At 36.1% G+C, this 15,180-nt stretch overlaps 2 protein-coding genes across 3 annotated transcripts; one reads left to right on the forward strand and one right to left on the reverse strand.

Moving 5' to 3' along the window:
- Positions 1 to 473: 473 nt before the first annotated feature.
- LOC105640067 (GroES-like zinc-binding dehydrogenase family protein) lies at positions 474 to 5,811 on the forward strand. Of its 2 annotated transcripts, XM_012224287.4 has the most exons (10): positions 474 to 689; positions 764 to 900; positions 2,809 to 2,846; positions 3,304 to 3,626; positions 3,870 to 3,952; positions 4,058 to 4,133; positions 4,220 to 4,281; positions 4,841 to 4,936; positions 5,037 to 5,198; positions 5,437 to 5,811. In XM_012224287.4, the coding sequence occupies exons 1-10, from the start codon at positions 626 to 628 to the stop codon at positions 5,551 to 5,553; spliced, it is 1,158 nt and encodes a 385-aa protein (XP_012079677.1). In that variant the 5' UTR covers positions 474 to 625; the 3' UTR covers positions 5,554 to 5,811. The 2 variants fall into 2 exon arrangements, with proteins under 2 accessions (XP_012079677.1, XP_020536920.1); XM_020681261.2 differs by lacking the exons at positions 474 to 689; positions 2,809 to 2,846 and having other exon boundaries at positions 761 to 900.
- A 793-nt stretch (positions 5,812 to 6,604) lies between these two features.
- Positions 6,605 to 10,148, reverse strand: LOC105640075 (S-adenosyl-L-methionine-dependent methyltransferases superfamily protein). Its single transcript, XM_012224299.3, has 5 exons — positions 9,679 to 10,148; positions 9,328 to 9,470; positions 8,828 to 9,012; positions 7,204 to 7,317; positions 6,605 to 7,027 (listed from the first exon to the last, which is right to left on the reverse strand). The coding sequence occupies exons 1-5, from the start codon at positions 9,919 to 9,921 to the stop codon at positions 6,900 to 6,902; spliced, it is 813 nt and encodes a 270-aa protein (XP_012079689.1). The 5' UTR covers positions 9,922 to 10,148; the 3' UTR covers positions 6,605 to 6,899.
- Between the last annotated feature and the right edge of the window lie 5,032 nt (positions 10,149 to 15,180).

The raw sequence follows: 15,180 nt of genomic DNA on the forward strand, positions 1-15,180 counted from the left end.
AAAACTAAACAAATATTCTTTACAAGTCTCTAGACTTAAGATGAACTATAAAAAAAAAACAGTGGAAAGTAAATAAAAATATAAACTAAATTAATATCTGCCGAAAGGGAGGGTTTTGATGGAGAAAAATAAAAGAATTTTAACGGAGAAGTAAAGAAAAAATGAGAGAAAAAGCGGCTAAGATTTTCTTTCAAAACGTGATTTAAAAAAAAAAAAAAAATCGGGTTCCGGGTTTTATAGTTCCGTTTCAATCGGAAGTTGATAATTGTTATGATTATGTATTTTTGTTCGTAAGCGGGCCTTTAAGCTAAGAAGGGAAAGATACTGGCACATAAGTTGAAAACCCACAGAAATAGAGGGTGTCAAATGAAAAAACATAAAAATGTGAAAGTTCATTAGGCTTTTTTTTTTTTTTTTTAAATAAATGAAAAGCGAAAGTTGACCGATGAGGAGGTTGTTGGCCTGGCCCCAGATGGAGTTGGTTTCTGTCTTACCGAACCGACAACGTACATTCTTATTACACCAAACCATCTACCTACTACTTCTACAGTTCTACTACTACTATGATACTTGTTTGCATTAGCATCTCCAATTCTCTGCCTATCCACAGAACCTACTACTCCAAATGTCTTCGTCGTCGTCGTCGTCGTCGTCGTCCTCTTCAGTCCATAATGTTATCGCCTGCAAAGGTAGTTTTTTTAGATTTTTTTTTTTTTCATGCTTTAATCACATTACGTTAACTGGAAAATCTTCCTTTCAAAAGCTGCGGTGGCTTGGGGCCCTGGACAGGCGTTGCTGATGGAGGAAGTACAAGTGAGTCCACCTCAGCCGCAAGAGATTAGGATCAAAGTTTTCTCCACTTCTCTCTGCCGTAGCGATCTCTCTGCTTGGGAATCTCAGGTTCTTCTTCTTCTTTTTCTTTTTCTTTTTCTTATAGAAAATTGCTTGTTTTCTAATAATTTCTTTGTCTATTTTTTTGCAAATTTAGTTGAAGACGGATTTTATTTTGTTGGTTTTTGATTGTCTTTTGATTATTAATTTTGATTAGTTGCGTCTGTTTCTTGTTTTTTAATAAGTTGCAAATTGGATAATGATAATGAACCTGCCCAGCCTAAGACTAGGGGATAGATGATAGGAAGGAAAATTGGGAAAACTGATTAGATTATTAAAATTAGCTTATTCAAGTTTTCTCCCGCATAAGCAACTTTTTGCAAACACAACACCAGTGGAAATTAATTGGAGGTCCACTCACATATACATGTTAAAAAAAAAAAGAGGCCTAATACGGCTATCCAATTCTATTAGCATACAGAATGAACAAATGGATTCATAGGGAGACACACGTCATGCATACTTGAATACTTCATCTGGCAACTTTCCTTTCTCTGTCAGCTAAAATTGTTAAAAAACCAAAGAATTTGCTACCATCCCTCTTCACGTGGACTCGTTTTTCTCCTTACTCCAATTTGTTAATGGGCCAGGAAAACAAGGGTAATAGCTCTTTTGATTGGTTTTATACATAATGCAGCACATACCTTAAGGAATGTTCATCAACAATATAAGCCCATAAAAATTAGATTAACCAAAAATCAGTTTTCAACCATCTCCCACTTGGCAGTTGGCAGCATGTACAATTTAGAGTGATTTAAAAATGTTTTTTCTTTTATTTTGTAATGTTGATTTATGGCTCATATTTGTTGGAGAAGAACTTACTATTCTCCAAGGGAGACTGGCATGAGAGGAGCTCCGTAGCATGGGGTAGAATGCCCCTCAAGGTCTTGGGCTTTTTTTTATTATAGGGGTGATTATGTAGTTCCTATTTATATTAAGTTTATCCCCAAGATCCATATAAATGAGGTTTTTAATACTTATCTTCGTAATGTATTAAAGAAAAGAATGTGACTGTGTGTACATATGCACACTCGCCGAACCATGTAAAATTCTTGTTTTTGTTTTTCTTCCTCTATCTAATATGTGTGTGTATCGTTCATTTTTAGCTAACATGTAATGGATGTGTATGTCCACCAAATAGAGAATCGATAGAGGCATAGAGCAATCACTCTACTCCAAAAGCCTTAGTTGCATTGGAATTGAAAAAACCCTATGTTGAAGTTGATTCATTAAAAGGGTTAATGGAATACAAGCCTTAGTTACATTTCATTTGATGTTAGAGGCGAATTGAAAGCTAAGCAGTGGTAATTCTAAAGCTTCCCCAGGGGAAAAATAGAAATGCCTCCTACGTTACCCCTAATATGTGGAAGTATCGACGTAATTTCATAGAGTCATTCGGTTTGGATGCTACATGAAGAAAAGGGTTAATGGAATACAAACCTAAACCTCTGATCCAACTTGCAACGAAATATTTTTAAATATGCCACTTGTAATTTGTATATACAACCTTTTACATTAGTGTCGGTGATGGCCAAACCTAAAAGGCGTATGCTCAATCTCCCAAATTTCTAACATGACATATATTTAATCCAAAAGATATGGTTCATTTTAGTGTAATGCAATCGTGAATCCAAATTTGCTGTCCCATATCACCCAATCCTGATTGGAAGGCTTTCTTTTTTTGCATTACAAGCTATGGTAGAAAGTTAGGGCATAAAAGACATTGATTTGGAGGAAAATGCATCACACAGTTTTTATCTTGCACTTTAAAAATCTGTGAAACAAGGAAACTGCCATCCTTCCCAACTATTCCTGTTAATTAATGTTAAGAAATAAATTGTGCATACACTCACATCATACTTATTTCTTTTTAGTTGTACCAACAGATTAATAAATATAACATACTTCTATATGCAGGCTATTTTTCCTCGGATATTTGGTCATGAAGCATCAGGGTCTCCTCTAACCTTTCCCTTTTCTAATCTAGTCAATGATGCTCTACATGCCTGTGCACAAGTAAAAAGTCATATGGGAACTAGAATTGCTCCATGTTAACAGATTTATTTAAAGTCCATTTGAAACTCGATGTATGTGTAGAATTTCAAGGAGTTTCCACCTATTAGAGCTTGATGTGACCAAGGCTGGAGCTAGAATTATAAATGTGGGTCAATATTGTAGAGCCAATCCAAAAGTGAAGTATTTATATCTCGAAGAGCATAACTATCTTAGTTTAGAAACATCTACCATGTTTGAGAGCTTACATGGTAACTTTATTTTATGTCAAAAAGAGAGGCACCAAACTTATAGCTCTGGTTAGGACTGATATAGATGTTAGTAATATGTAAAGAAAGATAACTGCGTCTGTAGTGAGGACAATTATTTGAGTGAAGTTTTTATTATTGAAATTTGCAGGATTGTTGAGTGTGTTGGAGAGGGAGTAACTGAGTTTGAAGAGGGCGACCATGTGCTCACAGTATTCACAGGAGAATGCAGGACTTGCAGACAGTGCATATCTGGTAAAAGCAACATGTGCCAAGTACTAGGTCTGGAAAGGAAAGGTGTAATGCATAGTGATCAGAGGACCCGCTTCTCAAGTAAAGGGAAGCCCATTTATCATTATTGTGCTGTTTCAAGTTTCAGTGAATATACAGTGGTGCACACTGGGTGTGCTGTAAAAGTTAGCCCAGCTGCACCTTTGGAGAGAATATGCCTTCTGAGTTGTGGAGTAGCTGCAGGTATTCAGAGTTAAAATCTTATAATAATGAAGTCAATCTGGATTTAATACACATACACACATTGTTAGGAATTGATTGTGTTAGCACAGAGAGAAATTATCTATTACTACAAAAACGTGTATTTTTATGATGATATTTCTTCATATTAAAAAGTTGAGATAATAAAGTGTGCATCAGTTCTATTATGTAGAATTAAGCATGTAATGTTTTTTCAGATTAACGACAACTGAGGTTCTATTTTAGGTTTGGGTGCAGCTTGGAATGTTGCTAATATATCTGAAGGTTCAACTGTTGTCATTTTTGGTCTTGGAACTGTAGGCCTTTCTGTAAGTATAGGATTTAGTGTCAACTTTGCCAGGACCTGTTTCTGAAAATCATTTGCAGTTAACTACATTATCATAATTTTGATTTGTTAAGTATTTTGAGATTAGGTTGCTCAAGGTGCTAAACTTAGAGGGGCATCTCAAATAATTGGTATTGATACTAACCCTGAGAAGCGTGAGAAAGGTATGATTTACATTTGCACTTCAAATTTATGTTAAAAGGCAGTATAGTGCCTCTGGATCCTGTTGACATAGCGCTTATTGGTGCAGCAAAGGCTTTTGGAGTAACACAATTTATCAACCCAAATGACAGTAATGAGCCTATTCAACAGGTATCATTTCACTAAATACTAGCAATCGGGAAATTGTACATCTATTGCATTATAATATACATTTAGATTGATGTAAGGGGCAGTTGAAAGATAGCACAATTAGAAAATTGGAAATGTTTGGAAGGAAAAGCAAATATTAATGCAGCCAGGGGACTGGTTGAGGTGATGATAGATATCAATATTTTGGGGAAACTATTTACCAACATGATGTCTTTGGCACAAGCAAAGGGAAAATGGGAACATCAGAAGCAACCTTCAAGTTATGTAGAATCCCAAGTTCTCACCCTAAGAGATATTTTAGTTAAATTAAAACCAAATATGCTTATGGAGGCCAGAACCTTTTATAGAGAATATAATAGGAAATTGATCAACAAGCCTGAAAAGTTACATAATTTGCTTGCTTACATTTTTTACTATTAGATGCTTCAAGGAATAATAATCCGCAAATGTGACTTTGCTCAAGATTAAGACTCATCCAGGCTATGCCTATGGGAGGTATATGTTCCGCATCATCCTATTATCTGAATTTTCATTTGTTTTGGTGGTGTTGAATTTTCAGGTTGTCAAGTCTATTACCAATGGAGGGGCAGATTACTCTTTTGAATGTATTGGTGATACTGGAATGGTTACTACAGCATTACAATCTTGCTGTGATGTAATTGCTTTTCATTAAATACTGAAGGTTTTTTATTTGTAAAAAGCTGGTAGTTGTTTTGGTTGATTTGAATTTTTTTGTTTTTTCTTGTGCCTGTTAGGGGTGGGGATTAACAGTTACTCTTGGTGTACCTAAAGTGAAACCTGAAATATCTGCTCACTATGGACTGCTTCTCAGTGGAAGAACATTAAAAGGATCTCTGTTTGGAGGATGGAAACCTAAATCACATCTTCCTTCATTAGTAGACATGTATCTGAAAAAGGTAAGGCATCACATATTCTTGTGATCGTTTCTTAGTGTGACTGCTTCTGTTGTTTTCTACAGTGCATCATATCAATTGACCAACTTATTATATCATATTGTTGTTTAGCCTTTGAATTTCGAAATTGAGTTACTTTAAATTTTATTTACCTCATACTTTATAGTTTAAAGAAAAGCATTTGGGCTGTCTCCATCATACTAACATATACCAAGTATTTCTCAAATCTAAACATATATAGGAAATTCAAATTGATGAGCTCATCACACACAATCTGCAATTTGAAGATATCAACAAGGCATTCAATCTTATGAAGGAAGGGAAGTGTTTACGCTGTGTCATTCACATGCCAAAATAGTTCTTTGTTCTTCAATGAGACATGAGGGTGAATGTTATCAGGTTCTTTATTTGAACTTCAAAATGCTTCAATTTTTGTTAATGGTGGCTAATTTACCTCTAATTTCTCATGGAGAGCACATCCCTGAACTTTTCTAGTCTCGTGATCGAGGAAATAAATAACCCTTTGAAAGCGTTTGCTCAGGCTTTATTGTATAAGCAAAATACTGTGTGGGAATTGATTGTTACTGATGTTAAATAAATTTTTCATTTGCTAAAATGGATAAGTACTTATATTTGACATTTGGTCTGTTTTTTTTGGTTGATTTTTCAGTTTGAGATGTGAATTTATCTTCGTTTCAAAGGCACAGCTGCTATGTGGAAAATTATAATTAGAATAGGCACACTTCTGACTACTCATATTCATATAGTCAGCCTCGTAATCTACATTAGTTGACGAATGATAACTGATGGCTCCCTCTCTTTGTTCCTATCTATTTTTCTTTCTTGCACTTTCTTTCTCACCAAACAGTTACAGCAAATCTAGCTGTAACATTGGTTATAACATTGTCCATTCTTCCTATTTCTTGTTATCTTTCACCCCCATTTTTCCATGTATATGCTTCTTTTGGTCAAGCAAGAAATTCTAACTGTACAATTTGATTCACTTTCCTGGTTTGAAGCAGTTCTCAAATCCTTTAATCTAACTCCACCATTGCAGCGACCTCAAAACTCACAAATTTCCTGAACTTTCTAAAACATCATGTCTAATCATCTCAAGATACAGGTTTGAAGAGAATCTAAGAGACTTTGTCCGAGGAATCTTCTTTGAAAAAGAGTAATTGTTGAAGCAAACGTTCAAAGGAAATGAACCAAAGGCAAGAACATGCATTCTTGGAACTACATCTAATTAAAGGTCATATGTGGTTTGCTCTACAATTTGGAATGGAATTACATCTCTAATTAAAGGTCACAAGAAACCAAAATAAACACTTTTTTTTGAAAATTTGCAAACGTAATTCTTAATCCAACTGACGATCTCTATTTAATTATTAAGGAGATAAAACGGAATATGATTCTTTCAATTTAAAACCATTTCCATTCTAATTCTAAAATGAACCAAACAATACAAATGTTCATACGTTGCATATACTCCAAATGCTAGAAAGTACTATGCCGGCATGAGATCAAATCTCAAATGCCAAATATAACACACAAAATTTCCCAGCTCTAAAAGCATATGTGGTAGCCACTACTCAGGCAAACAAACTGACTATTCTGTTGCTACCAATTTTGCCAAAAACTCACCACATAATATTTGCAGATATCATGACCAGAAGCTTCCATGTATGGATTCATTTGCCTGACTCACTTCTTTACCAAAACATACAATGCTACTCGACAGCTGCAATAATCTGGATGCCACTGCGACTGCTCCACACGGCCAATGACAAAATCCTTCATTGCAGCCTCTAAGAAGTATTCAAGTACAGTATCTACCCCAAGAAGAGGAATTTAGAATATTTAAATTAGTACAAGGACAAGGGATGCCTAGAATTCCAAATTTTTCTAGGCCAACCAGAAAACCCTTCATTGCAGCACAAGTTTTAAAGCTAGCTAAGCATAACAAACTGAATTTAGTATGAGGGAGACAGGAAAAAGAGATCCTCACCATTCCGAAGTTCTCCAGCCAGAAATATTGTTGTTTGGATTCCACATAGTTGCACTAATGTCTCCAACAAGTCCATCACAGCTCCTTCACTATAGATCACATCTGACCCTACAACTGGAACAGCAAAAATATTAGACATTAACTGGACTAGTTTGAGGATGCTGCAATGTTGGAGTTAGATTAACGAGTACAAGAAGAATTTATGCATCCACTCTTAAACAAGAAGAGAAAAGGTAAAATCTCTCTCCAATCTTCCCCCTCCACTTGTTTTCCAAACAAACAGTCAGATCCATCTTGCCCTCATTAATCAGAAAAATGGTTCTTGCATCAAGCTTCTACACAATCTGTCTCAAAATTAATACTCAAGTAATCAATAGAAAAAGAGATGCTCATGTAACCCAAGACAATGCGGCAAGAAATGAAGGATGCCTTGTAATCATGTAAACTTGTTCTAGTCTTCCCATGAGCATTGATATCATTGTTAAATGATATTGTATATGTTATTATTCAAGACTATTATGACTATCTTAATTTGTTCGCCAAACTTGATTATCAATTTCTCATTATTCTGTAATCACTATGATTATGATCATGCAAGCAATTCACCAGTTACTCGTCAAGCACACAAGTTTAGTAATACCTGTTAATAAGAACTAAAGCTTAATTGAATTTAATTAAGTTGCTGATCGTGTTCTTTTACACATTATAATCATTTCCATTTCTCAAGTTCTATGTCTAATGAATTAGCATGGCAATTATTACTGGAAGATTATACTTTCTTTAGGTGTTAAAGCATTAATTACTTGCAGTTTTAGTTAATCTTCTTTCACTATGAAATTGAATCATTCACATTAAGGAAAGAGATAATGGTCTAAGACACCAAACTTTGTACACATTTCCAATTTTATCTTATACTTTTAATTTTATATTTTGATTCACAAATTTTTTAGTTTTTTTCAATTGTATCCAATAAGTTTGGGACATGTGCCTATGTTAAAGTAGGAAAAAAAAAAAAAAAACCATCACTCATCGATTTGGAAGGCTTCACTTGGGACCTAAAAGCCACCAAACATAATGTTATGCATTCTACCTTCTAATGGAGCTACTTAAAATGCTTTCAGACACCAAATTTTGTAAAGCACCGCCTTCTAGTGACTCTAAATTGACTATCTACCAATGCTTCTACGTCCATAACTACAGGACGACTTGTAAAATGACGAAGTAAGGTTGAAGCCCCCTATAAACACTTTGTAGTGAAAGTATTGTTTACCTTTTATTTCTTTCATTTTATAATCTCAATATCAATATCTTAGTTAATCTTTTCACTAATGGGACATTTAATGAAGTCTCCAATTGCCTATGCTAGCAAATGGAGAGGCTAAATGCCATATGAAAACATTAAAACATCCAATTGCCTTTGCTAGCAAATGGGGAGGCTAAATGCCATATGAGAACCCACCACATATACAGCCCACCCGAGCAGTAAAAATAAGATATATATTTTTTTTAATCTATAGGGGTGGGTATTCAGCATTCTTTTGGTGACATTTAGTGATTTGAGAGAAGCGCCTTGCATTTTAAAGTATGTGTTGCTTGTTATATACAGATAGAAAAACATGCTTACTGTAATCTGGTAAGGGTTCCATCAAATCTTGGTCAGGCTCATTTCCCCAAATAAGCTCTTTCACTACTGCAGAGCCCCGCACATCTCCATGTCCTAGATTGGCTTCAATATTCTTCTTCAGTAGCCTCAATCTATCGGGAAGATCAGTGAGCGTAACTTGAGCACCCAAGAGCGCTGCAATGCAGCTGGAAACCAAAAATATGAAGGAACAAATTCAAGTGGGAAAAGGGAACCTTGCAATACCCCTCAACTAACTAATAAACTAGGATTATAACGACATTTAAGTTAGGCATTGGTACATAAATTAACCAAAGAATTTTAATGGGTTTGTTTACATGAAATCAGGACAAATGGCCTTAAAGATAGAGCTTTCCAAATGAGTTTCGACAACATATATTTTCATTTTTCATCTATGCAACAACTATTCCAAGAAATACTAATAGAAATCATACCACATACTTGAAAACTAAAGTGAGAAATTAAGATGAGTTAATCTTTACCCTACCAATCCGCAGCCAGAACCTAACTCGACAACCTTCTTTCCCTGAAGAACGAGCATCTTGGAATCCACAGCATGCTCCAAGAACTTCCCCAATATTACTCCACTATCCCACATTACCGAACCAGTTACTCCAGGCATCCCCTGCAATTGTAAGAGCAATAATTAAGCAATAAGTGCAACAACGATGTAGAAAATATTGATGACAGTTTCAAATGTTTTAACACGTAAAAAGCAATTTCAGGTGATTAAACAAAAGTTTGTGCAATTTGCATAAAATCTTGTACCCATTAAGATTATCTTCCAAACCAATTAGTTATTTTAGGTCATAAGTCGATGAAAGAGACATTACCAAGGAAGAAGGTGACTGAAGAATGGAGAGGAAATGGCCACAGGCGTCGAGGCTAAGTTGAAGAGAGGATTGAGAGACGAAAGAGTTGGGTTTGGAAAGAGTGGGCTGTTGGATTCCCCAAAGTAACATTATCTCCTCCGCTGCAGAGTCTTCGCCGTCACTCAACAGCCTCACTTCCCCTCCATAAGATCCCATTTTGATCATCTCAATATCTTCCCTTTCCTCTAATTCCGGTTCAGCCATGCTCTTCCTTCACTTGTCTCGAATTCAGCCTTGGTCCTAATTGGTTGATTAGTTAAGGATAATTCAACTTTTTTCGAATTTTCTATTTTTATGTTTTAACATTTAAGAGTTGCATATATTAGGATGAATCTATATCACGTATGCTGTTCTTAATTACACATCGAGCAACCCAGATACTACCGCCTGGAAGATATTGACTCTGGAACATATATTCATACGCAGCTACGCAGCTTTTTAGACCAAAGGGGTTTATTTTGGGATTTTTCGCACGGAAGTTCCGGCATGAAATGGTCCGAGCCAGACACGGCGGTTCATTGAACCGTCGGTTTCGGTTCACGGAATCAACAGTTTAAATTTTTTAAAATATTGAACTTGAATCGGTTTTTGAATGTCGATTTCGGTCCAGTTCTGGTTCCGACCGATTCCGGCGCGATTTCGATAGATCGACGGTTCCGTTCATGGCTTCCGACGTCTATATATATATATATATATATATATATTAAAAAATCGATTTTAATGTTACATCTTTCCTTCATACATATTAATATGAGTTTAAAAAAATTAATAAATTTTATTTTAAGTATATTTTAGAATGTCTATACTCATATAGGAATAAAATTAATTAATTTTACAAATAAATTATCACTTTATTTTGTTTAAATGTTATTAATTAAATAAAGTATAAGAAAATTTTGAAAAATGCTTCAAAAGAATGTAATTTTAAACTTAGCAAAAAATTTAAAAGGGTAAAAAAAAAAAGTTGAAAATAATATAAGTTTAGACTAAATATTTCTCTTTTTTTTTTACCATTTTACTTTTTAGATTTTTAACTTTTAAAGGAAAGTGTATTTAAAAAAAAAATTTTCTTAAGTAAAGTATATCATGTAGTATAATATTATTGAGACTTTTAGAGATGTATAAAATAGGCTAAGTGATTATCATTTTGAAAATAAAAATAGAAATTTTTGGTTTGAACCGGACCGAAACTGCCGGTTCGGGTTCATATTTTAACATTCACATGAACCTTAACCGGTCTTTGAACCGCCAGTTTCGATCCAGTTCCGATTCGTCTACAGTACGGTTCGGTTCCGGTTCGAACAGAACCGGTGGCCATACCTAGTCCGAGCTTGATTTCAATGCTTGCTACGGGTCTAGATAAAATATTATGGCATCAAAATAGCGTGCGAACCAACATATAGAGAGATATTGGCTAAAACTGTCGAATGCTTCCGAAGTGTTATGGATTTTGTGCATGAATTTATATTGCGTAAGCAATTCTTAATGACACATTAAGCAGGCGAGATAGACATATCGGACTAACTATCAAACCCACCCTAAACTATTGCCTATAGGACCCTATACGAGCTACCCGTCAGACGTACAGAAGATATACGCTCCGGAAAAGGTCTTCATATAGAGCTTCTTAGACCAAAATGGTATACTTTTGGATTTTCTTTAGTCTGAATGCTACGGCATGGAATGGTCTAAGCTTGATTTCAATGCTTCTTATAGGTCAATAGGTAAAATATTATGGTTACAAAATGACATGCCAAGCAAGAGACAGAGAGATATTGAGCCAAAATTGTCGAATGCTTCTGGAGTGGCACAAATTTTGCGCATGAATTCATATTGCGTATGCTATTCTTAAAGACGCATCGAGCAAGCGAGATAGGCATGTCAGCTTGACCACGAGCCCCAATCTATTGCCTAGAACACCCTATACAAGCTGCTCATCAAATGTACAAAAGATATCAGCTCCGGAAAAAGCCTTCACAAACCAAAAGATATCTTTGGTTTTTGAGCCCGAAAGCTCTAAGATGGAATGGACTGAGCTTGATTTCAATGCTTTATACAGGTCAATAGATTAAATATTATGGTCCCAAAATGGCGTGGGCAACAGATAGAGAGACATTGGGCAAAAACTGTTGAATGCTTCCAAAGTTACACGGATTTTGAGCATGAATTTATCTGGTGTATGTTATTCTTAATGATACATCGAGCAGGTAAGATAGGCATGGCTATCGCCTAGGAGACCCTATAGGAGTTGCTCATCAAACATATAGAAGATATCAGCTCAGGAACAAGCCTTCACACAGGGCTTCTTAGACCAAAGGGTTATACCTTTAGATTTTTGGCTCAGAAGTTCCAACATGGAATGCTCGAAAATGATTTCATGCTTCATATAGGCCAATAGATGAAATATTATGGTCCTAAAATGGCATGTGAACCAATAAACACTAATATATTAGGCAAAAACTGTCAAATGCTAACGGAGTGGGATGATTTTGCGATGAATTTATATTGCATATATGATTCTTAATGATGCTTCAAGCATGCGAGATAGGCATGTTGGGCTGACCATGAGACGCGAATCTATCCCCTAGAAGAGCTTATATAAGTTGCTCGTCAGACGTACAGAAGATATCGGTTCTAGACTAGGCCTTCATACAGGCTTTTTAGACCAAAGGCTCCAAAAGCTCCAACATGAAATGGCTTGAGCTTAATTTCAATGCTTCTTAGAGGTCTATAGATTAAATATTTTAGTCTCAAAATGGCATGTGAAGCAGACAGAGAGATATTAGACAAAAACTGTCGAATGCTTTCGAAGTAGCATATTTTGTGCTTGAATTTATATTGTGTATGCTATTCTTAATGACACATCAAGCATGCGAGATAGGCATGTTGGGCTGACCACGAGACTGAAAACTATTGTCTAGAAGACCTTACAAGAGCTGCCATCAGAAGTACAAAAGATATCGGCTCTAGAATAGGCCTTTATATAGGGCTTCTTAGACCAAAGGGATATATACCTTTGGAATTTTAGCTCAAAAGCTCCAGCATGGAATGGCCCAAGCTTTGTTTCAGTGCTTTCTATAGGCTAATGATTAAATATTATGGTCTCAAAATTGCATGCGAACCAACAAACTAAGAGATATTGGGCAAAAACTGTCTAATGCTTCCTAAGTGGCAAGGATTTTGTGCATGAATTTATATTGCGCATGCTATTCTTAATGACGCATCGAGCAGCCAAGAGAGGCATATTGGGTTGACCACGAGACCCAAAAATTATTCCTTAAAAGACCCTATATGAGCTGCCCAGTAGACATAATGAAGATATCATCTCCGAAATTGGCCTTCATACATGGCTTCTTTGACCAAAGGTATATACCTTTGGATTTTTCGCTCGGAAGCTCTAGCTTGGAATGGTCAGAGCTTTATTTCAATGCTTCCTACAGGTCAATAGTTGAAATATTATGGTCTCAAGTAGCATTAGAAGCAAGACAGAGAGATTAAGAAAAAACTCTCAAATACTTCCAGAGTAGCACGAATTTTGCGCATGAATTTATATTGCTTATGCAATTCTTAACGACGCATCGAGCAGGTGAGACAGGCATGTTAGGCTGGCCAATAGACCCAAAAATATCACCTAGAAGACCCTATTTGAGCTATCAGTTAGACGTACTGAAGATATCAGCTCTGAAATAGGCCTTCATACCTGGCTTCTTCGATGAAAAGGGTACTTTTAGATTTTTAGGCTCGAAAACTTTGATACGGAATGACTCGAGCTTAATTTTAATTCTTCCTATAGGCTAATAGATGAAATATTATTGCCTAAAAATGGTGGCATGAATTTATATTGCGTATGCTATTCTTAATGACGAATCGAGCAGGCGTGATAGGTATGTCGGGCTGACATGAGATCCAAAACTATTTTTTAGAAGATTCCATAGGAGCTGTCTGTTAGATGTATAGATGATATCAACTTTGGAACATGCCTTCATACAAGACTTTTTTTACCAAAGGGGTATACCTTTGTATTTTTGTGCCCGGAAGCTCCGGCATGGAACGATTGGAGCTTGATTTCAATGCTTCCTACTAGTCAACAATTGAAATATTGTGGCCTCAAAAAGGCATGAGAAGCAACAAATAGAAAGATATTGGGCAAAAACTTGCGAATGCTTTCGGAGAGGCATGAATTTTGCGCATAAATTTATATTGTATATGCTATTCTTATTGACGCATCGAGCAGGGGAGACAGACATCTCAGGCTAACCATGAGACCAAAAACTATCACCTAGGAGACCCTATAAGAGCTACGAATCAGAAGTACAGAAGATATCATCTCCGAAATAGGCTTTCATACAGAACTTCTTAGACTAAAGTGGTACACCTATGGATTTTTAGGCCTAGAAGCCCAACATGGAATGGCCCGAGCTCGATTTTAATGCTTCCTACAGGTCAATAGGTGAAATATTACTGTCTCAAAATGGCGTACAAAGCAATAGACAAAGAGATACTGGGCAAAACTATTGAATGCTTTCGGAGTGGCACAGAATTTCTGCATGAATTATGTTGCGTATGCTATTCTTAAAGACGCACCAAGCATGTGAGATAGGCATGTCGGGTTGACCATGACACCCAAAACTATCACCTAAAAGATATTATAAGAGCTGCCCATCTGACGTATAGATGATATCAACTCCTGAATGGGCTTTCATACAAGGCTTCTTAAACCAAAAGGGTATATACCTTTGGATTTTTGGACCCGAAAGCTCCATCATGGAATGGCCCAAGCTTGATTTCAATGCTTTCTACAAGTCAATAGATGAAATGTTATGGTCTCAAAATGACGTCCCAAGCAACAAACAGAGAGATTTTGTGCCAAAACTATCGAATGTTTTCTGAGAGGCATAGATCTTGTGCATGAAGTTATATTGCATAAGCTATTCTTAATGACGCTTCGAGCCGGTGAGATAGGCATGTCGAGCTAACCATGAGACCAAAAACTGTTATTAAGAAGACCCTATATGAGCTGCCCGTCAGAAGGTACAGAAGATATTGTCTCCCAAACAAGCGTTCATACAGAGCTTTTTAGACCAAAAAAATATATCTTTGGATTTTTGGGCCTGTAAGCTCTGACATAGAATGGCTCAAGCTTGATTTCAATGCTTTCTATAGGTTAATAGATGAAATATTATGGTTTCAAAATAGCATGTAAAGCAATAGACAGAAAGATATTAGGCAAAAATTATCGAGTGCTTCAAGAGTGATACGAATTTTACGCATGAATTTACCTCGCGTATGCCATTCTTAACGACATATCGAGTAGGCAAGATAGGCATGTCGGGCTGACCATGAGACCCAAGCTGCTCGTGAGATGTACAGAAGATGTCGTCTCCAGAACAGGCCTTCACATAGGCCTTCTTAGACCAAAGGGGTATACCTTTGGATTTTTAGGCCCAGAAGCTCCGGCACGGA

Source organism: Jatropha curcas, chromosome 9, assembly GCF_041381405.1.
Source record: "Jatropha curcas cultivar XTBG-Jc1 chromosome 9, XTBG_Jcur_1.0, whole genome shotgun sequence".
NCBI classification, from domain to species: domain Eukaryota; kingdom Viridiplantae; phylum Streptophyta; class Magnoliopsida; order Malpighiales; family Euphorbiaceae; genus Jatropha; species Jatropha curcas.